The following is a 26,658-nucleotide window of genomic DNA, read 5'->3' as shown; positions in this document are numbered from 1 at the left end:
GCTCTTCGATGCCCAGAAGCCTACACGCCTCCTTCAGGGACCTCAGCTGGTAAACTTTATTAACCCATCTGAATACAAGCCGGAACGGGTGGCCCCAGCTATAGGGAATATTGCGTTGCTGCAGCAGTGATGTGACCGGCTTGAATGTCCTGCGTTTCTGCAGAGTGAGAGCAGATAGATCTTGGAATAGGGTCGGTGAGTTGTCCACAAAGGTGATGGCATGCAACTGCCGTGCCTTCTGAAGGATCTCCTCCTTTGTGCGAAAGTCCTGGACACAGACCAATATGTCAGGAGGTGGGGCGGAAGCCGCCTGAGGCAGTCCCACCCGGTGTGTTCTGTCTATTCGCAATTCCGCATCCGCTGGTCGGCCCAATATATGGTTGAACAGTTTTTGAGCAAATTTGAAGAGATCCTCTGTATCCTGGCACCTCTTCATGCCCCTAATCCTAATGTTCTGTCGTCGCGAGCGGTTTTCTAAATCCTCGTAGTGGGACTGGAGGTCTACCTGCTGGTCATGTATGCGGATGATTTCTTGTTGTAGTGCCTCCAATTCTGCATCCCGACCCTCTCCTTTGCCCTCCAGATCCGCTACACATTCCCCTATAGCATCCATGTCCCGTCGGACCTCCTTTATCTTCTCCTGGAGCTCACGCTTCAAAGTGTGGATGTCGTCTTGTAAGGTGCTAAATAGGGATTCAAGAAAGGCCTTAGTGATAGGCTCCGAGATGTCTGCTTTGCCCGAGGCAGATGTGCCGGCGGCCATTGCTGGAGATTCAGGCTGCTTTCCCGCCGGTGTCTTAGCGAACAGATCCTTGATGGTCTTGTCTCTCCGAGTCCTCGCTGAGGACATCGCCCACGGCAGTCCAGGCTCGGGCCCTGAGCAATACAAGGGCCCCCCCCTTGGAGTCGCACAAGCTATGGTGCCTTGCGAAATCCGGCAAACCTTCCCCCCCGCCCAAAAGGAAGTGTCACTAGAGGGCGTCTCCGCTGATCAGGTCCGACCCACCAGCTCTTCATGTGGGCAACCAACAAACGTTATACAGAGCCCTCCACTGGGCCCAAGATGGTGCTCACCGGCCTACTATCTTCACCCGTCTCACCCGGAGTCCAATCACCAATCCCCAGCCGTTAGGAGCACCGCCAACCAGGTCTCTCCTGTCTCTTTCGCTGCTAACCGGGCCCCGCCAAAGCTCCTCTGCTACCGGGCGGCCTTCACCTACGTGAGCCGCTCGCCTCAGGGGCCCCCGCTCACAGCTGTAGACTGGGGCGCTTCCCGGTCACCAAGGCCCCCTGACTGCAGTGGCCCTTACACGCCACCATCAATGTGCTCCCAAAGTCGACAGTCAATGTCCGCCAGCGGCACGCCACTCCTCACTTATCAGGCCTAGTGGTGCGGCCGACCCCAGGCCCCCTCTGGGCAATACCCCCTCCAGGCAGTCTCCGCCAACTCCACGGGTAAAAGCAAGTCACAGGCCCCCGCCAAACCAGGATGCAGGCCACGTCCATGCAGCAGGGCAAGGTAGCGTAGCACAACCCCCGTATCCCTTTCAGCTGGACCAGCAACCTGCAACTGCTGCAGTCACAGGACAGGGCAAGTGCCACCCGCCTTCTCCGCCGACCAGGACCGGCCCTGATCTTCAGGTGCCCTGGGCAGCCTCACCCACCTTTCATCCGTCGGGCCAATGCTCCGGACCTCGCTCAACCCCCTCCTCCGGGGTTCCGGCTGTCAGCCGCCACTCCCCGGGGCCGTGGGAACCACCGGGCTCCGGCCTCGGCAGTCCACGGTGCAAAAAGCCAGGAAATGGCGGCCGGCCGGCAGCAGTCCCCGTCGCCGTGTCCACCAGGCTCCCAGCGCAGGCGTAGGGGGATCAGCTCAGGTCTCCACTGGTGGGCCTGCAGCAGCTCCCAGCAAGTTCCGTCACTGGAGCCTCGTGCTCCCCACGCCCTAGCCGGACCCACCTCTGCCGCACCGTACCTTGCGCGGGGCTCCTCCGAGATGGACCCGCTCAGGCCTGGCCATCACCGGGCTCGACTCCACCCACACCTCCGCCGCAGCCGTTCAACCCGCTATGCCCTCCTCCGGCCTCCACCTAGACCAGGGACCGCAAGGGACACCCGGAGGGTCGCGGACCAGGCTAATGAAGGGTTCCAGACAGCAAAAAGCCTGTGCTAAGTGAGGCCGGCGGCGGGAGCTCGGGAAAGTGCGTCCTCTCACGCCGCCATCTTGGCCACGCCCCATCTTAAAGAATTAAAAAAAAAATACCTGCTACTGCGACACGCACTGGATGCCCACGGGTACACCTTTTTCCTTGCACACAACTCACTAGAGGTTCATGTAATGCAAGCCGCCACAGGGAGCAAAGGCATCTCAAGACTCACTGGTCGACCCATACTCCCAATCCTTTAACTCACCTTGTGTGAACAGTGAGTGTAGGATGTTGGCCTTATAGACGACGCTGACTGGACAGAGGCAAAAAATGGCTCTGAGAATGTTGCGATCTGTACATGGTTATGCCTCATCCAGTTAAAATTCCTGCATAAGGCCTCCTATATACCCTCAAGGCTTGGCAAAAATATTTGAAATGCTATAGGTCTCACATTTGCGAGAGTTAAGCTGTTGGCATGCCAATAGCTCAAACTCTAGTAAATGCGAGACCTATTGCATTGCAAATGCTTGTTCTAAATGTGATAGCAGGCTTTTTAGGGAGAAATTCACCTATTGCAGGGTCATCCAATACAATTGGACAATTTAGTCTTATGATGCCCCTCAGCTGTTTTTCCTGCATGGAATATGACAAAATAAGCCTAGTAGGCTCTCTAACCGCATCCATGCTGTTGTTGGCTACACTCCGAGGCTTGGCTCTGTACTCTAGTAAGTCTTCCCTGGCTTGGTTCCTTGATTTCACTATGGCTGCATCTATGGTTTGAGTTTTATATCCTCTCCCCAAGAAACTGTTTTAGCTCTCTATCTGTTTAGCTTTACAATCATTATCATTGCTACAGATCCTCCGTATTCGTAACATTTCCCCATACGGTATGCTCTGTATGAGGTGTGGAGGATGCTCACCGGATGCATGTAATAGTGTATTTCCAGCTGTTTGTTTTCGATATAAGGATGTCGATAAAACATTATTGGCTACACTGATTTGCACATCTAAGTATGTTACACTTACATTACTAATACAAGAAGTTAAGTTTAAGTGGACATCGTTAATATTTAGTAAAGCTATAAACTCCCTGGCACTTTTCTCTGTGCTGTGTCACACAATAAACAGGTAGTCAATGGACCTCAGCCAAGAAATTATCTTTCCTTTGTAGATGCGTTCAAATTGCATCCTGAGGACCAGCTCCTCCCACCAGCCCATGAACAAACATGCATAGCTGGGGAGAAGCTGGCCCCCATAGCCACCTATTGTATCTGTTGGTACATTTGATTTTTTGATTTTTATTTTTTTAATTCTTTTTATTGAATAGGAACAAAGAAACAATAACATCGGGTGAACAAGAATTGTCATCATTGTGAGGTTCGATTTGTCATTCGTACAGAATCATAAATTACAATATACATAAATTTGGGATCATGGGGATTCTAGTGCTTCTGTTTCCGCTTGCTGCATCGGGGGTGTACATAATTCGCCGCGATGACTATTCCAAGCCCCCTAGATCTTCCCCCTCCTCTCCGGACAGCCCCAGGCGACGTACACTGCCCTCTCCCTGAACATACACTAATCTAGATCTTCGGCCCACTTAGTAATCCGGGGTGGCTAGCTCGCTCCCCACAACTGAGCTATATTCCGCTTCGCCACCATACATGCCAACTTGACCCACTGTTTCAGATACCCGTTCAAGTCCGTGGGCTCCCATACATTTAAAAAACATCTTCAGGCTTCCGGTCGTATCTCCTCCCCCAGTACTTCTTTCATCTCATCGTGTATCTTTACCCAGAAGTTCTGTATCCCCTCACAGTGCCAGAGGATATGGATGAAAGTGCCAAGTTCTCCACAACCTCTTTTACACTCTCCGCTCACCGCCCGCCCCATGTGTACTAGTCTAGGCCCTGTGATTGTTAGAAAGGCGATCCCAGGGGAGACAGAAGATGTCTGACTGACCACCCCGAGACCCACCTCTCCTTATGGAATAGGCCGAGCGCCGTCGAGAGGCCTCCTTGGCGAGGCTCTTCTCCCACAATCGTAACAGCCGAGCAATCACGCCACTACAAAGGGATACTACACGAGAGTATGTTCTTAAGAGTCTTTATATATAGAATAAAGGCAAGTTCTCGCAGCAATATGTACAAAGGGATCGAGGGATCCTTAAAGTCTCGGTATCAGGGAAAAGGGGTAGCGGGACAGTCTTGGTACCAACGGATACTAGCATACCCGGCGCACAGCTCTCAATCCTTGAGCTGGGGGGGGAGGGGGGCAAGGAGCCGCGACGTCGTCAGCAGGGCTCTGAGGAGAGTTCAGCGATGTCGGGCCGCGACAGCGTCAGCAGGGCTCCGAGGATGGTTCAGCGTGGTCGGCCGCGACAGCGTCAGCAGGGCTCCGAGGATGGTTCAGTGTGGTCGGGCCGCGACAGCGTCAGCAGGGCTCCGAGGATGGTTCAGCGTGGTCGGGCCGCGACAACGTCAGCAGGGCTCCGAGGATGGTTCAGTGTGGTCGGGCCGCGACAGCGTCAGCAGGGCTCCGAGGATGGTTCAGCGTGGTCGGGCCGCCACAGCCTCAGCAGGGCTCCGAGGTTCCAGGTTCCAAGTGCAAGAGTTCTTATCAGGGTCAGCCGCGACGAGGTTAGCAGGGCTTCGATTCCAAGATACAACTGGAGTCCTAATCCAGGGCTGCCCCAGATATAGGACTGGAGTCCTTTGATGTCCGGACCCTAACGTCTGGGGGTCAGAGGGGCCGGGATGAGGGTGTCCAGACACTCAGCAGGGGGGTGGAGCCAGCGCCCAGGGAGGCCGGAGGGCGATCGATACCAGGTGTCCGGGGACAGCTGGAGGGCCATCGAAACTCCCCTCCTCTTAGATCCGTCGAGTGGCCACTCTACCACCTGGGTGGATCTTGGTGCCTCGATGTCGGGGCTTCGCTGGGGCCGTGGCTGGGGTCGGGCCGAGGCCACGTGCTCGGGACGTGATGGGCCCAAGATGGAGTCGGGCCTGCAGAGTTGGGGCGAGCAGGGTTCGCCGGGTTCCAGGGGGGGAGAGCCGTGGGTTGCCAGGGGGGCGGCTCTCGGCGAGAGTTCGTGGAGGGTAGTGCCACGGGGGGCGACAGCGGGTCGATGGAGGGCCGATGTCGTCCCGGGCCCGCCATGCGGGAGGGGTAGGACCACGCCACAAGGCCGGGTCCAACAGTGATATACGACCTATGTAAGATCTTAAGCTGTACCAATTTGAGCCTCATCTGAACTGCAACCACTTTAGGGGAGGAGACTGCCTCCACCCAGTCTTCGTCTAATTCCAATCCGTCTGCCCCCCATGATGTTCTAACTTGTCCGAATAGGTCATCCATGTTATTTACAAGCTTCTTGTATATTAAGGAGATAGTCTTTTCTGGGATGTGACCATCTAGCACTCGGTCCTCGAGAGGGGAAGCCTCTGGAAGCACCGTATCTCCAGGTATGTGGGCAAGAAGGGCATGCTAATCTGCCGGTACCGAAAGTATTCATTTTCTTTCAAACTGTATTGTTGTTTCAAAGATTCAAATGTCTGCACACTGCCCCACCCCCCACATCCTTAATCTGACTGATTCCAATGGATGTATGACATTACTGTGAGAAGTTGGCCTGATATATGATGTTCACTAGTTCTAGTGATCACCTTGTATCAGTCCAAACAACCCTTATGGTGATTGGTTGTAAGTCAACCTTATAGACCAGCTATCCTAATGGTAGCATGGACAAAGCAGTCTTAGGCTAAACTCTTTTGGCATGTGAAGCCAGCTGTTTTACCACAATATAACCCCTTGAATTCCAGATGAAAGGACACCACACAGGTTGTTATGAAAATAAACAGTATATTTATTAATAACAAACACCTCTGAACTCTTTATGAGGTCAGAGGGCTAAGCACATAACAATCTCTTCTGAAAAATACGATAAGTTGCACGAAATTACAATGGTGCCCTAGGGGCACGACAAACCATATACTAAGTAAGTGGAATGTGAAAGTCAATAGTTCGAATGGAGCTGTCCAGAGGCTGTAGGATCATTGGGACCACGCTACCCTAACTCTAGGTAAGTAATAGGAGGCCCACGGAACGCGTGTGCAGAGTGTGAACTCACACGCGAGATGCGTAACAACGTCTATGGACAGTACAGTTCAAGAAAAAGGTGAGTACGGACAATCCTGACTAGGTAGGACAACAACGACTGTGGAACTGGACACTTGGACAGTTAAACTACCCTTGAGCACCGAAATGCTCTCGTTACCTCACCCACGGGCTGCGGGTGCATAGGTGCGAAGTCGTGTCGGGTTCTCGCGTTGAAGTCAATGGAGCCTGAAAGAAAAGATGCTGCAGGCGACCAGGAGGAAGATGTCCGGTGCAATCCAAGGGTGGATTGGGGAAGAAGGAGACCTGAAAGCAGAGGGGACAATGTTCACAGTCACTAGCCAGTGACCGGAGTGGAACCAGGAAGGAACCAGATGTCGTTGTCGCGATCAGGTGAAGAGTGGATGCTTGACTCTGCAGCCACGTGGACCAGGAGGTGTCTTCGACGACCAGGATGGAGGCACGAGCTGTCCCACGCAGGCTCTCGCTGTCGGCGGTGTTGGAACCGGAATCGGCGTCAACAGGCCTTGGCAAAGGCAACCCACGCGGTGAGTGAAGAAAGCGTCTGGTGCGGACTAGGAGAGTCCGGGGTGCCCCTCTTTTGGAAGGGAGCAAGGGCCAGTCTGGAGCAACCAGACCAGCAGCAAAGATTTCAAAGTTTGTCGTCTAGGAGGCCACTAGCCAGCCGGCAAGTGACCAGACAACGCGTCGAGCAGGAACCAAGCAGAAGGGCCCCACGCAGATCTCGTGGATGCTGGAGGGCTGATCTTCGGTGCAGGGGCTGCTCGGGGTTGGGGCCTCTCAGTCCCCAAAGCACTTGGTCGAGTTTACCTCGGGAGTCGTGCTGGAAGCGAAGTACAGTTTCTTCCAAGATGGCCGGTCCCACGTGTCTCGTCGCACCCACGGGCCTCAGCTTTGCTGCAGATGTGGGTTGAGATCGGAGAGGTCTGGGAATCCGGGTCTCGTCGGGCTCTGAAGTCTGGATCCTCGAGGGAAGACGACAAAGGGAAGCCGCTGGACGCTTGATGGTGCCTGCTTGTGCAGGGTGGACACTCCTTGTCCACAAGGGAGATTCTTCAGTCTTCTGTGGAGCAGAACGTCGAAGTCCAGAGTTTCTTCTTGTAGAATATGTTCAGGATAATCCGATTTGGAATGGGACCAGCTCCTACCTTTATCCTGCTAAAGGGGGCTGCACTACTGGCACCCCCTGGGTGGGACCAGGAAGGGGGGTGGCTACACCCCCAATCCTTTGTCCGGCTTCCCGCCAGAGCTGGGGCAGGGATGCCCCAGCAACTGGTTGGAACCGGTGTATGCACAGGACACCTGGTGTGCCCCGGGCATGTCTCATTCCTTTAAAGCCTACCCTACCCAATACACAAAATCCTGTCTGGGTGGTGCTAGCACCTCCCAAGGCAGGAAACCCTTTGTCCAAGCCTCCCTCGCTGGAAGGACTCCCAGCAGCAGGAGGTCAGACTTGTGTCTGTGGGGGCAGCATCCATTTGTGATGCCAAGGCTCGAGTTAACTTTAACCGGGGTTCTCAGTTACATACATGTCGTGTCCCTCTAGAAGGGTGGAATGCTACCCCCGTCGCCAGAATTGGCGAGGGGGTAGTATTCCAAATCGTATGACACCTTACTCGACATATTTTTATAATGTTATACCAGAGTTGGCATTTAACCGCGAGGATTATAATGCTCTTAAGAGTATATGGTATAGCGTTATCATGGAACAGCTATTAGGACTTGGTTCCGCAAGCTGCAAACGGGCTCAGCTCATGCCAGAGCACCATCTCACATAATTCCAAGCACTCTGCCTTCAGGATTGATAAGGCCTGCCATAGGAGTGACTGATAGGAATATATGTGTCCATTTTAAGGTTAGATATAGGTATACTATATCTATAGCAAAGGGTGATTACACCACCTTGCCCCAGCTGTCGTGCAGCCAGTTGTGTCAGTTTTGGATGGCCAGCCAGGGGTGGCATAATACATGCTTCAGCCCCTGGTAGGCCCTGGGTACACCTATGCCCTGGATACCTAAGGTATACTGTACAGGGACTGATAAGGTGACTCAGTATCCAATTAGATATGTACCTAGGGTACATGGAGTCCATTTTAACAGGGGGAGCAGGAAGCCTGGGGTCCTGAATAGCAGGATCCCAGGCCAACTAAGTCAAAAACCAGCAAAACACCAGGCATAAAGTTGGGGGTAACCATAGTCAGATATCCACCTTCCTACAATTACAATGCATGCTTTTACATCGCATGCTTTTACAACGCGGTATTTACAACGAATACCTTTACAACGCATAGTGCTTTGGGGCGCTGGATAGTGAATAGTTTAATTTACTATTCCAACTCCAGTCCCCGTGGATAGGAGGGAAGGTGTTGGATAGTAAATTAAATCTATTCAATATCCTAGAGCGCCCCCCAGCGCAATGCGTTGTAATGGTTTGCGTTGTAAATACCGCGTTGTAAAGGCAGTACGTTGTAAAAGTTGCGTTGTAAGTGTTGTTCACCGATTCTAATGAGGTCCCACTTGTCAAACCCTTTAGACTTCCACAAGCTACCAAGCTTCTCCGAACAGAACAGGGAGGTGGCCAACGTCAATCTTCCCTCCCATACCAAACTTCTAGTGGCAGCGTGCCAAACCTATACAGCGTGTGCTGTTGGGCCCACCAGCATAAACCTCCCTGTTCTGGCATACAGGGCTCTGATGATATCTCCAGCCGGTGCCTGCCCACGATCCATGGCATAACCTGGGTCCCTGAGGGACAGTGAGGCCCAGTAGTACTTCCTCAAATCTGGGAGACCGATGCCCCCATCGTACCACGGGAGGGTTAGCTTGACAAAAGCTATGCGGGGTCTGCTGTCCCAAAGGACCTGCCGCTGAAGTATCTCAATCTCCTTGAAATAGGATATTGGCACCGGATCCATTGTGTTCTGGAGTACATAGAGGAACCGAGGCAAGGCCATCATCTTGAATAACACTGCCCTCCAGAGCAAGGACAACGGGAGAGCTTTCCAGCGTTCCACGTCCTTTTTAAACCGATTCAAGGGGTGGTCCCAGATTATTTGCATATCATCTTCGGGTCCAGGGTTATATATATGCCTAGATATTTAAATCCCACTGGTGCAATCTTTATAGGGCAGGACTGTGGAACCACAGGCGGCGCTCCCGATAAAACAAACAACACCGACTTCGACCAGTTTATAGCAAACCCGGAGTATCTGCAAAATATGGCCAGGACATCCAAAAAATGACTCCAGGACGCCCTGGGGTTAGTGAGATATAGCAGGATATCATCCGCGTAAAGCGAAAACGTATCCTCCCACCCTGGCCTCCACCGCAAGCCACTTATCGACCGGTCCTACCTGACCCATGCCGCCAGAGGCTCCAGCGCCAGAGCTAAGAGAAGTAGGGACAGCGGGCATCCCTGTCTCGTTCCTCTACCGAGGGAAAAATCGTCTGATTTACAATTATTTACGACCATTCTGGCCAAGGGAGTGGCGTACAGAAGTCGAACCCACCCGATAAACTCCGGGTCAAAGCCAGCTTAGCCAAAACTGCAAATAAATAGGCCCATTCGACCCTATCAAATGCCTTTGTGGCATCTAAGGATACCAATACTGCTGGCTCCGGTATCTTTTGGGAACCACCCAGGATCCCGTGGATCCTGGTACATTTGATTTTTAAAAAGAAAAAGGCTATTTTCCAAACAAAATGTTAACATGTCAATTAGCATTCTATTGTGTTGAGCAAACTTTAGTGGCGTGTCCACCAGGAAATATTCTACAGCCCTTATTCCATCATGATTCCTTATACATGATGCATCCAGGGCTATCGAGAGGTATCCCGTTTGCCATTGTATGTGCTTGATTTTCCGGAGGAAACACTTGCATCTTGCACATATACAATGTCGTCGCCTCCCCCCCGCCCGAATTCCTGACTACTACTTGCTTTTCATTCTTTCATTTTTCAATCAATTGTCCTTATTGTATTTCATGATTAGAGACTTTCTTTTTATTGATATTAATATTTTTTTTTTCACTTTTGCAACTACTTTGTCATTGAACACATCCAGGGAGTCCCTTGGCATGATCGGAAGGAATTTTGATTTCTCCTTGAAGGGGGTATCTGGTTTTGCACAGGTCTCAGTAGCCGTCTATTCCAAGCCCAAAGGGCCACTGCGATTTTCCTGCTGTGTTTCATTCCCTCCTGGGATTGTTGTCTTTATCCAAGTCATGCAAATCGCTCAGTAAGTTATAATCAGCCACAGTTAAATTTGGAGCACTTGAAATGTTTATTTATGGTGCACTATTTCCCATTTGTTTGGTGTGAGACTGAAGTTGGTGGTATTTTTTAAGCTTGAGTTTTCTTATAAATTTGTAAATGTCGGCGTATAAATAACATTTTTCTCAGGACAGAATGACAGGCCCAGAGAGAGCAGCTGTTGTTCCGCTGCATTGAGGTCTACATTAGCTAAATTAATGATGGTATTTGCATTTCCAGACGTCACGGGGGACTGCCATATCCTGTATATTTGTGCTTCCAGGTCCTCCGCCCGTGTGCTGACCGTTTGTTGCCGGCGCTCTCTGGCTGCTTTTCTTCTTTCCCTTCTTCTCTGGGTCCATCTTTTTTTGCCGGTCTGACTCTGGGGCGCAGAGTTTCCCTTCTGCTGCGCCTTAAAAATCGAGCTCTTCCCCCAAAGTTAATTTAATGGCTTGATTGATTTCTTTGACCTTCCGTGTCCGTTTCGCCTTCAAGTGCAGAGCTGAGGTCGAATGTTGATGTGGCCTCTACAGGACTGTTGTCTGCTTGGTATAACTTCTGCATCTGTTTATTCGCTGTAGCATTTCTGAAAGTATCATACTTGCGGGAAGGTGAAAATGTTCCCGTTTGCATAATCTTTCTTATCCTTCCTAAACTTGTAAAGTTTTTCTCAGTTTAATTTTTTTCCTCCTCTTCATTTAATCTTAACATTTCTTCTTGGAGCTTTTGTTTCTGCTGGGAATCGGCAGCGTCTTAATTTCTTCATTAAGAGCGTCGATATTTATCTGGAGTTCGCCTCTATCACTTTCTGCATATTTAACTAATATTTGAACCAGTTTTAGGGAGGACTCCAGGTTACTTCCGTCCATTCCACCATCATCCGGGGGTTCGACGTATCGTAACTCTGGGCAATCGTTATTCTAAGCCCCCTGGGGATTCTATTTATATCCAAGTATTTCTGCAACGACTTCGATTACCCCCATTTTGACTGCTCTTGACGCATCAATGTCTCTAGGATATAGATTTGGTCACTTAAGCTTTTTGCCCCTCCACTTAATTCTTCGCTGGCACCTTTACTGGCATCACGCTGCTCAGAAGGAGAGTCCGAGAACATCTCCTTAGCAGCTGACTCGCGATCCCACAACATTGGGCCATTAAATGTCAATTATTGCCTTCTTGTGGATCCGCCAGACTTGTTTAATCCTGCTGGGGGACACCACAAACGCACACCTCCCCATCTGCTATCCTGTACACAATGTCTCGTACCTTGCTCCCGGCGGTCGATACAATGCGGCCACTTCACACAGCTCTCCTCCTCCTCCGAGCAGTCACCACGAGTCGAGCTCTGCGCCGTGCTGTCCACCTTCTTCCAGGCACGTCCTCTGTGTCAGCAGGGGGCTTCTGTGTTTCCGTTGCTGGCAGGTTTCAAATTTGCTTCCGGGTTTCCCAGCCACACAGAAGCCTAGGTGATGGCCAGATCCGCCGGATGCTCGACTTTGCCTGCCATGGAGCCAACATCACACGGAGGGAGTCCACTGCACCGGAGAAAGTCAATCCGGCCTATATGAAAATCCTCGCTTCCTTCAATCGCTCCTCCGAGACAAACGAGAGTGGACCCAGATTCAGTGCCTAATTTTTTGTTTTATTCACATACAAACAATTCCGCCATAACACATCTGACGTTGCAAACAAGTGGACAATGGAGCGCCAGAGAGCCACGCATAAAGATGGCCACATGAGCATCAAGCTCTGCTGATCCACGTTAAAATAATCTTATGAATTGTGCCTGAGATTACACATCCGACTGTAAAAAAAAACCTGCCAGGGGACTGGGTGTCGCTGAGAACAGATTGCTGTCAGCCGAATACAGACTCAGTGCTTCTGAGGCTAAATTGAGACTGGAGGTGGGGATATGCAACCAGAAGCATTGTGGTATATTCTCAGCAGGTAGTTATAGTTGGGACCTTGTTTCCATAGGAAAAGCGTTTTTGTTTTCCTAATGATTTTGGCGCACTTTGACACAAATTACAAAATCTTCAAAACTAGTTTGCCGGTTAATGCAGCTTTTGTCTGGAACGTTTCAGGGTGATTCCTTAAGTGGGGGCTTTGGAAAAAAGGTGCGGGGAGCTGTCCCAAAGCGTGTTTTCTCTATGCAATTTCTCATAGGGTTTTTAGACCCAGGGTCAACTGGACAATATAGTGTTGATAGACATCTCCACTTACCACTCTCTGCAGCGGTAGAACACACAAAACCTGTTAAAAGGGTAACCGTTCACCGACCCTGTTCGTCAGGTTGTGCTAACAGCAGATACATCCCTCACAGGGTGCGGTGCTCACCTAAAAATCTGACAGTTCCGGGTCTGTGTGACACCAAACACCAGAATCTCCATATCAACTGCCTAGACCTTCAAGCTGTTCCCCTAGAGTTGAAAGCATTCCTTCCTCCCTTCATAGACAAAGTTCTTAGTCCGGGTGGGCAATATGACAGCCATGTACTATGTACCAAATCGGGGGGGGGTGGGGGGGTACACTCTACAGTGGTCACGCCTTTCTTAGACCATTTGGTGTTGGGCAATACATCACAAAATCCATCTGTTAGTGCACAGCTTTCCAAACTTTTCATGTTGGTGACCCACCTTTTTGTGAAAAAATGTTCAGGGACACGGTAACGCGAGCAAGCTAGCCCAAACCACTGAAGGGGCGTGGGGCCCCACACCCCACACACACACACCCCACACACACACACCCCCCACACACACACACACACACACACACACACCCCACACACACACACACCCCACACACACACACCCCACACACACACACCCCACACACACACACCCCACACACACACACCCCACACACACACACCCCACACACACACACCCCACACACACCCCACACCCCACACACACACACACACCCTACACACACCCCCACCCTACACACACACCCACCCTACACACACACCCCAACACACACCCCCCACACATGAACACCCCCAACACACAACCCCCACACATGCACAACCCCACACACACAACCCCACACACACACACACCCCACCCACACACACACCCCACCCACACACACACCCCACCCACACACACACCCCACCCACACACACACCCCACCCACACACACACCCCACCCACACACACACACACACACAACCCCACACACACAACCCCACACTAAAAAAAATGCAAGTGTCCATCTGTAACACAACTGGTGCTCATGTAAAGCGCTCTGATACCTTTGGCTCTAGTTTGCGCAACAAAAAAGTTTGGCAAAAGCTGCGTGGTAAAGCGTAAAGGATGTTTTCTACCATTATTTATCAACATAATTCCTTTCTTAGAATTACTCCACTTGGCAACACTGATGGTCGATTGGTCCCAAACTACGTTCACTTAAGAATTGCCTGTTTGAGTACTTTGAAGCCCTGGAACATTTTGTGTTTGGCCCTCTTTTTCTGCTTTAACACCTTCAATGCTATGGCTTTTCCCGTCCTCTGCTGAGATTTCTCAAATCTCTTTGTTCCATGACGAGTTCACCTTGTCATCCGCACAGGGCAGGTAAAGCTGATGACGAGCTGAGCTCGTCATCAGCATGGAAGGGGTTAACTACCTAAAATGCCTCCCATGAAGAAAGCGTTAAGCTTCCTCTACCTGGGTTCAATTTTACTATTTTCACAAATACCACCCCCAGTGCAAGATTGTTAATATGGGCACACTTGTAAATATGTACTTCACTTCACCAAAAACAAAAGTTTCACAGTATGAAAGTGGAAATGGTGTCTCTCTGAAATGTACTGACGAACAGCGAAATGATGGCAGCAACGCTGGAGAGCTGTCTGCAACCCGGAGAGTGACGTCAGCAGAACATATTCCACCCAACGAGTCCCCATCACGGGTTGTGACCTTACTTGGCCCATTGGGGGCAGATAAACGCGCAAGTGTTTGCTCTGAGGCCCCTGTGAGGCATTGGTGAGGAAGGCGCCTCGTGACCTGCTCCTTTACATTGAGCCGTAGACTGGTTCGCAGCTCGGAAGGTTTTTTTCCATTGATCAAGATGTAGCTGACCTTTGACACATCTCTCACCTGTTTATTGGTTCATGGCTGTTCATCTGTTTATCATCCTCCCCCAGTCTTCCTTTGAGAGCGGATCCATGCACTCATTGGCTTTGAAAAAGTGGGAGAAGTGTAAAATTTATTTTTGCTGAACCCGTCTTACTAGTTCATTTTCTGGAGCACTCAATAGCCATTTACGCACCCAACGCAAGGGCTGGTGTTTTGTGACTACACCTAGTTGCGACCAGGTGTTCTGTTTATTTGTTGTGCTGTTTGGACCTTGAAAGTAAAGAAATGTTTGCAGTTTGGTTCTGTAGTAGGGGATCTCTGTGTATAGTCATAATCTGGTGAATAGTCCCGCCCATGTGCGAGGACCCCGGCAATCAAAAATAATCTCTTAAGCAAAGCCTGTCCAGATTTTCCCTTGCTTCATTGCAAAACCCCTCAAAAATGATAGAGAGGAATGCCTGGACAGACAAGCCCCATAGGCTGCCATTATGTGGCTTAAATAGGCTACTGTGCCTTTAAGAGAACCTTCCAGAACTTTCTCTCAGTATCCCAGAATGCATAGCAGGTCCAACTTACTTTCAGTTCTTTTTTCCGGCTCCTGCTTACAGGGCCCTGTGCATTGAGCTCTCCCTTATTCAAGGGTTTATTGGATTTTTTGGCACTTTTTGGATTTAAAAGTGTTCTCATTTGAATCTTGGTGTTTCCTTTTCACTTCTGTGTGTTTGTTCAGGCTTTTAGGGATCTAAAATGCCTGCTTTATTCGACAAGTGCCCAGCATGTGGAAGGAAGAAGGCCAAGACTGATCCACACGACGTCTGCATTATTTGCCTCCCTGATGAACATGTCCCTGAAGATTGTGACATCTGCCAGGCCTTTTCTACAAGGACCCTGAGGGAAAGGCAGAAGATTAGGCTCCAAGGCCTGGAAGAGAGGTGTCTGCAGGCTGCAGGTGGGTCTGGGCAGGCTGGGAAGGCTCCCTCTGCCCCTGCTGAGGCCCCTGGGGGGCTCCCCAGAGGCAGGATGGCCAGCAAAAGGTCCCGGTCTCCGTCGACGTCGATAGCATCGACGACGACGTCGAGAGGGATGACGACGGTGTGTTCCCTTTCTCCCCGGGGCTCCGGGTCGAGACAGCGTGGAAGATCGACGTCGAGAGGCCTGGCCAGGCCGCCGTCGAAGTCACCGCCGATGGCGTCGTCGTCTAAGTTGAGGCATCGCCGTCGACGAAGACACCGGCGCTCGCCGTCGAAGCGACACCGCCCGTCGCCGTCGACCAGTTCGACGTCGAGGGGCTCCTCGACGTCGAGGACCGTGAGGAAACGGTCATCGAGGAGGAAGAGTCGCCGCTCGCCGCCGAGGTCTGACCGCTCGCCGTCGAGGGGGCGACGATCGGCGTCGAGGAAGAAGCACTCGACGTCGAGGAGACGGCGTTCGACGCCAGAGTCGAGGGATCGCCGCTCCACACCTGAAAAACGACTCTCGACGTCGAGCAGGAAGAGATCAGCGTCACCAAGGATCTCACCCTCCTCTAAGAGGCGCAGGAGGGATTCTGGCGCCAAAAGTCACGCTGGATCTGGTGGAGGACGTAAGAGGCTTCGTTCACGCTCTGGAGGGTCTGGATCAAAGGCCCCTTCCTCGAAGAAGTCATCGGGCACGGGGTACTCTGTGGTATATACACCACCCAGGCCTGTGACCCCTCCTCCTCTACCGAAGGAGGCTCCTCCGGCTAAGCCGCCGCTCCCCTCCATGCCTCCGCCGCCTCCGGTACCTCCTCATAGGCTACCGAGGTCGGTGTCTCTGCCTCTGACACCTCCTAAGGGTACGCCTACCCTGAAACCCCAGGATAGACCACGGAAGACTCCTCCGCGGAAACAGGTGGAGCGCCCACGTGCTGGGAGGTCGCGCTCCCGCTCCAGGAGAAGGGAACGCTCGCGTCACAGGTCGTCCACACGATCTAGACGGCGCCACAGGAGACACAGGTCTCGTTCACGGACCAGGTCGTCTGGGACCAGGGACTACTCCCCGACATTCAGATTCACCGGACACGAGGGTTTCACCGGTCGACGATCTGGTGTCCTTCCAGGACGTGCTGTTACGGGGTGCGGCGAAATTGGGGATTACTTTGACGGTGCCCACTCCAAAGACTTCGGTCATCTTCGAGACGCTCCATCAGAAGCATTTGTCTCGGCCGTTACTGCCACTGGTGCCGGGCCTGGAAGAACCGGCCCTGGATCTTTTCCTCACTCCAGCGGTGACTAAGGCGGCGTCTTCCAGACTGCAGAAGAAGTACCGGGCTCCGGACTCGGCCTTTCTGAGGCTGGAGCCCCCTCCAGGCTCGGTGATTGTGACCGCGGCGCGCAAACAGCATGCCACCACGCCTTCCTCCACAGTTCCGCCAGATAAGGAATCTAGGTGGTTGGATTCATCTGGGAGAAGAGTTTGTGGGACCTCGGCGACCTCCATGAAGGCAGCTAGTGCCACTGCCTTGTTGGGTCGGTATGACAGAGCCCTCTGGGAATCCCTTCAACCATTTGTGGAGCTCCTTCCGCGGGACAAGCGGGAAGACTTCCTGGAGGTGCTTAACGAAGGGATTTTGGTGGCGAATCAAGTCATCAGCGCTGCAGCCGACTCTTCTCTTCTGGCGGCGCATGGTTTCTGCCACGGAATAAACCAGCGACGACATGCGTGGCTCCGCCTTACGTCTCTGAAACCGGACGCTCAGCAGAGGGTTGCCAATCTGCCATTCTCTGGAGAAACCCTGTTCGGGAAGCACGCTGACGACGAAATGGCCCGCATGAAGGCGGAAGCTGAAACACTCACAGCGGTGGGTTTGGAGAAGCGCAAGGAGACCAAGAAGACGTACCGTCCGTTCCAACGTCGGTTCGGTGGTCAAGGCAGAGGACGTGGCCAGTCTTCTGGACAACAGCAGCAACAACAACAGCAGCAGTTCAGAAGACCATTCCAGAAACACCAGAGGGGCAGAAGAGGCCATCAGTCGGCACCAGCGACTAGGGGCCAGGCCGGGTCTAGGCCCTGAGCACTTACTTCCCCTACAACTGTTACCCGCTCCGGTGGGGGGAAGCATTCAATCTTTTCTGGCAGAGTGGAGAAAAATTACTCAGGACAAGTGGGTGCTGAATATTGTTTGCAATGGATACAGTCTTCGGTTCACCAGCCCTCCTCCATCGATTCCTCCGGTCGGCTCGCAGTATCAGCTGCGCAAGCTCCAGGTGGAGGCCGATATCATGTTAAGGAAAAGGGCGATAGAAGACGTACCTCTGTCTCAAAGAGGAAGAGGTCTGTACTCCCGGTTCTTTCTGGTTCCAAAAAAGGACAAGAACGAGTTCAGGCCCATTCTGGATTTGCGACAAGCAAACCAGTGGATTCGCAGAGAAAAGTTTTGCATGCTGTCGTTGCATCAGATTTATCCTCAGCTGCAACGGGGAGACTGGCTGTGTGCCATCGACCTCCAGGATGCTTACTTCCATGTGCCCATTGCACACAGACACAGTAAGTTCCTGCGGTTCCAAGTCGGCGCCAATCACTATCAATACACAGTACTGCCATTCGGACTGAAGTCTGCGCCGAGAACATTCTCAAAGTGCATGGCGGTGGTAGCAGCACACCTAAGGAAAAACAAGGTGTTTGTCTACCCGTACGTGGACGACTGGTTGATCAAGGCCTCCTCCTTCACGGAAGCGCAAACACACTTCCAGAAGACGTGCGTTCTGTTGAACAAGCTGGGGTTGCACATCAACATGTCCAAGTCGGTTCCGACTCCAGTCCAGTGCATTCAGTACTTGGGAGCCTCCATCGATACGCTGTCAGCAAGCGTGTCTCCTTCGGAGGAGCGACGATTATCACTGCTTCGGAAGGCTCGGGCTCTCATAGCCGCTCCATCCACGACAGTGAGGACGGTGTCTTCTCTACTGGGATCGATGGCCTCCTGTATCTTCCTGACGCCACATGCACGGCTGCACATGAGACTGTTGCAAGAGTGCTTGGAGGATCAGTGGGATCAGAGGAGAGGATCTTGGGACGACAAGATAAGTCTATCTCTGCATGCTCTTCAGTCTCTGAAGTGGTGGTGTTCAGCGGAGAATCTCCTCAGAGGGGTTCCCTTCCACAAGGACATTCCCACTCAGACTATCGTGACGGATGCTTCTCTCCAGGGCTGGGGAGCGCATTCCGGAGACCTACAGATTCAAGGGACGTGGTCCCCGATGGAGTCCACGTACCACATCAATTTCCTGGTACTCAGAGCTGTTCACTTGGCACTGAAGGCCTTTCACCCGTCCTTCCGGACCGACTCTCTACTTGTGCAGAGGGACAATACGACCACAATGTATTACCTCAACAAGCAGGGAGGATCGAGGTCACGCACCCTGTCGCAGGAGGCGCAGGCGATCTGGCGCTGGCTTCTGGCTCGAGGACTGACGATAACGGCTACCCATCTGCCAGGTGTGCAGAATGTTCAGGCAGACGCACTGAGCAGACTGATTCAGGAAAACCACGAATGGGTCATAAACGACGAAGTACTAGGAGAAGTCTTCGCAAGGTGGGGAACTCCAGACGTAGATCTGTTCGCCACCGCCGTAAACAGCAAATGCCGAGGCTTCGCCTCCAGGTACTACCAGCCGGGGACGCTGAGGAACGCGTTATGGATCAACTGCTCGAACAGCTTTCTGTACGCCTTTCCACCCATCCCCCTGATTCCGACGGTTCTCATCAAGCTGTCCCAGTCCAGGGCGCGGATGATACTGATTGCCCCGGAATGGCCCAGACAGTGGTGGTTCACGGACCTGCTTCACCGGTCTCTCCTTCCTCACATTCGGCTGCCGTGCAGGCCGGACCTTCTCACGAAGTTCGGGGGGCTGATGTTGCACCCCAACCTCTCGTCTTTGAGTTTGGCAGCATGGCTCCTGAGATAGTACAATATGGCCATCTGAATCTCCCTGCAGATTGTATGGACATACTGAAGGAGTCTGAGACCTTCCACTAGGACTTCCTATGCTTACAAGTGGAAGAGATTTTGTATCTGGTGCAAGTCTAAGAACTATGATCCGACGACTTGTAAGGAAGATGTCATCCTTCCTTATCTTCTACAGTTGGCGCAGTCTGGCCTTAATGTCCACTCTATTAAGGTTCATCTTGCTGCTTTGACTGCCTACAGGAAATGCCCTTCACAGACTTCCTTCTTCCAGATCCCTGTGATCAAAGATTTTTTGGAAAGCTTGAAGAAAGTGTTCCCTCCTGTCAAGCTTCCTTCGCCTTCATGGGAATTGAATGTGGTGCTGTCCAGATTGATGAAGGAACCTTTTGAACCCATTCATAAGGCTTCGTTGCAGCACCTGTCCTGGAAGGCGGCGTTCCTCGTGGCCATTACATCGGCCCGCAGGGTGAGTGAAATTCAGGCGTTGTGTTGCCAAGAACCTTATACTGTATTTCATGCTGCTAAGGTTGTTATGCGTACTCACCCTAAATTTCTTCCCAAGGTTATTTCTGATTTTCATGTTAACCAGACTATAACTTTGCCTACGTTTTTTCAGAATCCTTCGTCTCCAGCGGAAAGGTCTTTGCATTCCCTGGATGTTAGGAGGGTGTTGAAATTTTATCTGGATAAGACCAAAGACATTCGTAGGTCTGACCAATTGTTTATCAATTATGGATCAGTCAGGACGGGTCTTGCGACCTCTAAGCAGTCTATCTCTCGGTGGATTGTGTCCTGCATACAGCTGTGTTACCAAAAAGCTAATAGGACCTTAGGAGGTAAGCCTAAGGCTCATTCCACCAGGGGCAAAGCTGCCACGACAGCCTTGCTCCGTAATGTTCCGATTGCAGAAATCTGCAAGGCGGCCACTTGGAAGTCGGTTCATACCTTTGCTAAACATTACTGCCTGGACACTGATGCCAGGGCAGATGCTCAGGTTGGACAGGCTTCGCTGCGAAATCTGTTCGCACAGTAGTGGTGTTATTTCTCTTTTCTCCACCGCCGCTTTGGTGTGGGGATGGGCTTGCCATTCTATTCACTAGATTATGACTATACACAGAGATCCCCTACTACAGAAGGAGTAGTTTCTGTCCTGTAACTCCAGTTCTGTAGTAGGGGTATCTCTGTTATAGTCATAAGCGCCCTCCCGCCTCCCCGGTGGAGAGAAATGTTCCTTTAAGGAATGCGACGGGTCTGGCGTGTTACGCCTTCAAAAAGAACTGAAAGTAAGTTGGACCTGCTATGCATTCTGAGATACTGAGAGAAAGTTCTGGAAGGTTCTCTTAAAGGCACAGTATCCTATTTAAGCCACATAATGGCAGCCTATGGGGCTTGTCTGTCCAGGCCTTCCTCTCTATCATTTTTGAGGGGTTTTGCAATGAAGCAAGGGAAAATCTGGACAGGCTTTGCTGTTTGTGGATTTTTGGTGGAATTTCTAGTTGAAGTACTGGACAGTGTAGCCTGTGGATATAGGCTGCATTATTTGTCTTTAAATTTTCTCTTAAGTGTCTTTGCAGTTCTGCAATTTTCTGACAATTTAAGAGATTATTTTTGATTGCCGGGGTCCTCGCACATGGGCAGGACTATTCACTAGATTATGACTATAACAGAGATACCCCTACTACAGAACTGGAGTTACAGGACAGAAACTACTCCTTTCTGGGCCGCAGCCAAGACTGCATTCTCTAAATACAGCTTGGTTGGTTAATGGATTTGTAGCATGTAGTCAAACCTGAAAGTTATGAGGCTGATTTAGCTTACTCTTGCTTTCATTTTAGAAATTCTTTTGAGAGTGACGAAGATGGAACTGTGTATTACATGGACCGTGTCAATTATATATGTACTAGATGGCCCAAGCAACAACAAAGAAACAAATATTTCCTCTACCTTTTCACAGCGCTTCATTTGGTGAGATACGGGGGGGAACTCTTCCTATCCTTGTTATCTCGGTTAGTCATCTGTGCTGTCCGTGTAAAGCATTAACGGGAAAAAATACTAGAAAAAACGATATTTATGGAAGGTCACAAGATCCTTTCTGGACCGGAGTCTCATGTCCTGTTTTACATGAAGCATGTAAAACAGGAAAAGAGACCCCAGTCCAGACACCGACCTTCATGCAGGTGATCGCGCTGCAACTAAAACGAACGTATGGATTTGGACTCGCCTGACTAAGAGTCTCACAGTGGCCATGAGCAGCGCCGTAGCACTTGGGTTTTGGGCAGGGGATGGGGGAGGGTGAGGGGGGGGGGGCAGGGAGGGAAGGAGGAGTGCTACAACGTCATCGCGCGACACACCTGTGTGTGGGGCACGACACAGTAACGTGTCGCTCCACACAGTTTGGAAAGCTGTGTTTTAGTGGAACATCTTCCGGACCAGGATCAACGGTTTTGACGACCTGCTCAGCAGGATGCAGCAACAAGTCCACAAGTGGGAACTCCACCCCCAAGTCGTCCTCCCATACTTCCACAAGTGGGGGTTTCCACAGATAGACCTCTATGCGACCGCAGAGAATGCAAAATGACCAAACTTAGCCTCAAGGTTCCCACAACCTCTATCCAAGGGCAATATGCTATGGATGAGTTGGTCCGGGATATTTTACTACGCTTTTCCGCCTCTCCCTCTTCTTCCATTTGCTACAGGAATGTTGCGGTGGATGGGGTTATTGCCCTGCCAGAGTTAGTGTGTTACTGGGCAGCTCACCTGCTGATAGTCTGTGATTAGTACTTTGCAGACCGGAGAGATCCGGTTCTGATGACAGACAGGCGGGAATTGCAGCCCCACTGGATCACTCAATGGTTATAGGGAGCAGATAAGCTGACAACCCTCCAGAGCCGAGTGCTTCAGTGGTTCGAACTTGACGTGTGAAATGACAGCTATTCTGAGCAGACTAACACTTGAGACACTGCTGTGGGGCTCAAAGGCGTTGGCCGAGCTACGCAGGGTAGTTGGTTACCGGCAATGGGGCTTGTTTGGCATTTCTATGGCTGGGTTGGGGGGGGACTCTGGGTGGTTGACATTTGCTGACTTAGAGTCAATATAAAATGCCAGGGGGACAATTCCTGCAGTACTTGCAGATTAGGTCTATCCGCTCCGGCAGATCCCCCAGGTGTTAAAGGGCAAGAGCTCACTGGAGTACCTGGTTCTGGGTACCCAGTTCATAGACACGCTGTATCCTAGCTGTAGTGTACAAACATTACCCATAGTCCAGGCCCTGCTGCTGAAGCTCAGGGAGAAATTAGGTGATCTGGGTAGATTGGAAAATGATGAGGGGGTGGCCTGTAAATAATAATAATAATGATAATAACAAAGCCATTTGTTGAGCGCGAACAGTTACCTCCTGTCCCGGCGCTATAGAAGCAATCGGCAGCGAATAGCCAGACAGTGTCATTTCGGGTCCCAAGAGCAGTTTAGACCGAGCTAAAAAGGCATGTTTTTACAGCTTTTCTGAATAGTGATTCAGACTTAATCAGGCGTATGCAGTTAGGCAAAGAGTTCCAAAACTTGGACCTCCCCAGTGTAAATGATCTGCCGCCGAGTCAGGCTTTCTTAACTCGCGGAATACAAAGTACATTTTGGGAGTTGGGCCTCAAAGTGCGATTCTGTGTGTAGATACATAAACAATGTCTCAGATAGCTGAGACACCTCCTGCGAACTGACCGGAAAGATAACGTTGGGGCTTTGAATTTGATTCATTTTTTCACCAGTAGCCAGTGCAGCTGTTTGAAGTGCGGCGAAATATGGTATCGAAACGGAACTCGCCTAATCAATCTTACAGCCGCGTTCTGTTTCATCTGTAGTTTTTTGATTAGATACGAATGCAGACCCAGGTATAGGCTTTTGGCATAGTCCAGCCTAGATGTTACCATGACATGAACTATGACCCAACAGGAGTCTTCTGGCATTAAATGTAAAAATGTTCGCAGGTGTCTTAGCTTGCTGAAACAGGCAGCTGTTACTTGCTGTGTCTGTGCCAAGAAGGAGAGCTCAGCCTCACATTTTACACCCAATTGTTTTACTATGCCGGCTGGAATGGGCGGGGTGCCCATCTCCATTGCCCACCACAGATCTATCCAGGGATGGCCGCCTTCTGGGCGGTGTTCCATCAAATAGAGCTGAAGTTGTTGCACTGGGCATATTCCACATGTATGAGGCCCCACCCTATGGGGGATGAGTGAAACGGACCGATGCCTGAGGGGATGTGGTCAGCCGGGAACACTGGTGCACACGCTCTGTGAGTGCCCAAGAGTGAGGGCCTTCTGGACCAGGGTACAGCTTAGACATTCAGAGAGAGGTGTCATGAGATGCCCTGGGGCTCACTCATATGCTGATTTTCCTAGGAATGTGAGGAGAGGTAACCCTGGTGAAATATAAGCTTGTGCTCTGTAACACTGCACTGGCAGTTGAACGGCGCGACAAGCCTGGCTAGCCAATATGGAATGGTGCCACCAGGCAGAAGAATGGATTTACTACCAAGCAAGAAGCTGCCCATTAAATTCGCAAAGATATGACTGGTGCTTGGAGGTAGAGGGAGAGAAGGTGGAGGCCTCCTGAGAGTTGTTCTTGGAGGGGAATGCGCCCTGAAGCTGAAAAATGTTTAGGGGGTGGGGTGTCCCAGTGAGACCTGGCCACATGCATACCTGGGGCAGAGCCATAGCATCCATAGAACAGAGTCCCACATACTGTCAAAATCTGCCACTTTAATTATTGTAAGCTGCTCGATGCCACAGCAACCGGGGTTTGGTTGTTCTAGGTCATGTTCTTTGTGTTTTTCGTTTGTAATAAACGCACAGTAAAAAAACTTTTGTAAAGTGATTCAGAAAGATCGTGATTGTGGGATTACATTTGTCCTGATGAGGAAGAACTTTATTCTGACTCGTGCTTTCAAGCAGAATGTCTTCTTGATCTTGATGGACATTAGGTAACAGGAGACACTGGTGAGGGGGGGAAGAGCTTCAAAAGCAGGAGCCTTTGGGACAAGGTGAGCTTCAGTCGTTCAGGCACCCTCCAAGGTACCCACACCTGCCAATGGTTCAAATCGCATTGGACATTTTAGACGCAATGAAGCAAATAATTAAAGTCTTCTATGAAAGAATGTCCCACCTACTTCTCAAATACCACCTCAGATGCCATCAAGGCAACTTGCTGAACCCAGAGACACCACTGTTAAATATTTTGACTCCACCGCCTGTTTTAGTATCTTCAAAGGAAATAGCCTCACCTAGAAATCAAGACACATCTCAGTACACCGACATCGAGGCCAATTCCAGTCACTAGAGGGTGCTATTCCAGACGTGATTACCAAGAATGGGAATCATACATTCGGACTGTGGATCCTAGCCCAGAACCAATGGACAACATCCATCAGTTCTACTGTCGGAGTTACTGAGCCTCACAGAATTGTAAGTTAACAGTTGTTGAGAAAACCTCATACCTGTCAATTTCAAAGATAGTTCTCAAAGATCTATTAAAGGAGTATAGAGCTCCACACACTGCACCGGTCTGTGTACTAAACTAAATGAAAACGTACATGGTAATATCAGCAGCTGCGCAAAGATCATGCAACCCATCGGCACCATGCTTAGTCACTACAGACTATGAATGTACGTGCCTAAATACATTGGGCTAGAGAATCTGTGTCTTCACGGCGACATCAGTGAATATGGTTAATGCCACCACCATACTATCCAGTTACGGGACACAACTATTGCATGACATTGTCCCAGTGATTGGAAAGGGAATGGAAGAATACTGCAAAGAAGCTATATTTATTATCAAGGAAGGGGAGGGTGCATATTCGATTTTTGTCGATGCAGCACTAGATGCATTCAGCACTGGTTGGCCACATGATCCGTGTTGACAAGAAGCTCTTGTTTAAAGAGCACTTTCTTAAGTGGTTCGGTCCAGTACAAAGTCCTGGATATGCCTTTTAATTGACAGCATTTAATTGGTAAACGTTCATGTTGGTCTTCAAGCTATTAAAACAGATGCATCCAGGGCCTTCAGTATTTTACAAAGAAGACCAGATGTTTCAATAGAGAAGGCAGTAGTATACATTTCGAATAACAATGATTGAGAGGGGGCGCTAATGCTTAGATTCCTGGTGGGCAGTGAAGTGAATTGTGGACAGATGTTGAAGTGAATTTGGGACAGATGTATAGGTATCTGCTGAGCAATCAAAAAGATTCTGTAGTAAGTATTTCAGGTGGGGCAGATGCATTAATTCCCATCAACGGGTGAATGGGTCTGGGAGTGTATGTATTTCTGGTGGATGGCAGCTCTATGGATTGTCAGGCACTATATAGTTAGAATATGTTTTACTCTGTTTACCTTTCTATAGGAGTATCTAGTTATGCAACGTCAGCTGGCAATCCAGCGCCTGCAGGAGCAAGAGAAGGAGCGACAAATGCGACTGGAACAGCAGAAGCAGACAATTCAAATGAGAGCTCAAATGCCAGCGTTCTCCCTGCCCTATGCTCAGGTACAAGCACACTTTATCTAGTCTGCAAGGTCTCTCCCAACCCAGCCCGTCCCCTCACCCTGTGGTGAGTATAATATGCGCTCCTTTTTTTCCTTTGTAGCTGCAGTCCCTTCCTTCCACAGGTGGAGTGATGTACCAGCCATCGGGACCTTCTAATTTTCCCGCCACTTTCAGTCCGTCTGGCTCAGTTGAAGGATCGCCGATGCATACAGTTTACATGAACCAACCAGCGCAAGGTGGCACAGGACCGTACCAATCGCTGCCAGTTGCAGGATCAGGTAACGACCATTAGATCAGTGCAAACTAGGCAGTGTAAGACAGCAAGGTTCCCTGACAGTCACTCACCCAGACATGAACTACACAGCACAAGCATCTTAACCATTCTCTTCCCATCACAAAGTTCAGTGCATGACCAGGCAAGATAATGTAGTGCTGCATTCAGTCACTTTCATTGCAAGATCAGGAAAGAGACCCAGGTAAACATACAACAGATTGCTCAAGCTGGTGCTGCACTCTTTCAGTAAGTGTCCGTCAGAGGATGAGGTAAGATATCCAGCTCCGATTTTAAAGCTCCCACAA

The 26,658-nt window shown here is 50.7% G+C and overlaps 1 protein-coding gene across 8 annotated transcripts in view; it reads left to right on the top strand.

The window, feature by feature from the left end:
- Window positions 1-26,658, top strand: part of HGS (hepatocyte growth factor-regulated tyrosine kinase substrate) — a 236,173-nt gene that overhangs the window by 157,946 nt on the left and 51,569 nt on the right. For all 8 annotated transcript variants that reach the window (XM_078653848.1, XM_078653847.1, XM_078653846.1 and 5 more), the window contains 2 exons: window positions 25,939-26,079; window positions 26,180-26,357. In XM_078653848.1, coding sequence (XP_078509974.1) covers window positions 25,939-26,079; window positions 26,180-26,357 — 319 coding nt within the window. The remainder of the gene's footprint in view (window positions 1-25,938; window positions 26,080-26,179; window positions 26,358-26,658) is intronic.

This window comes from Lissotriton helveticus, chromosome 7 (assembly GCF_964261635.1).
Source record: "Lissotriton helveticus chromosome 7, aLisHel1.1, whole genome shotgun sequence".
Lineage (NCBI taxonomy): Eukaryota > Metazoa > Chordata > Amphibia > Caudata > Salamandridae > Lissotriton > Lissotriton helveticus.
This window is presented reverse-complemented; position numbering and strand designations above follow the sequence as displayed.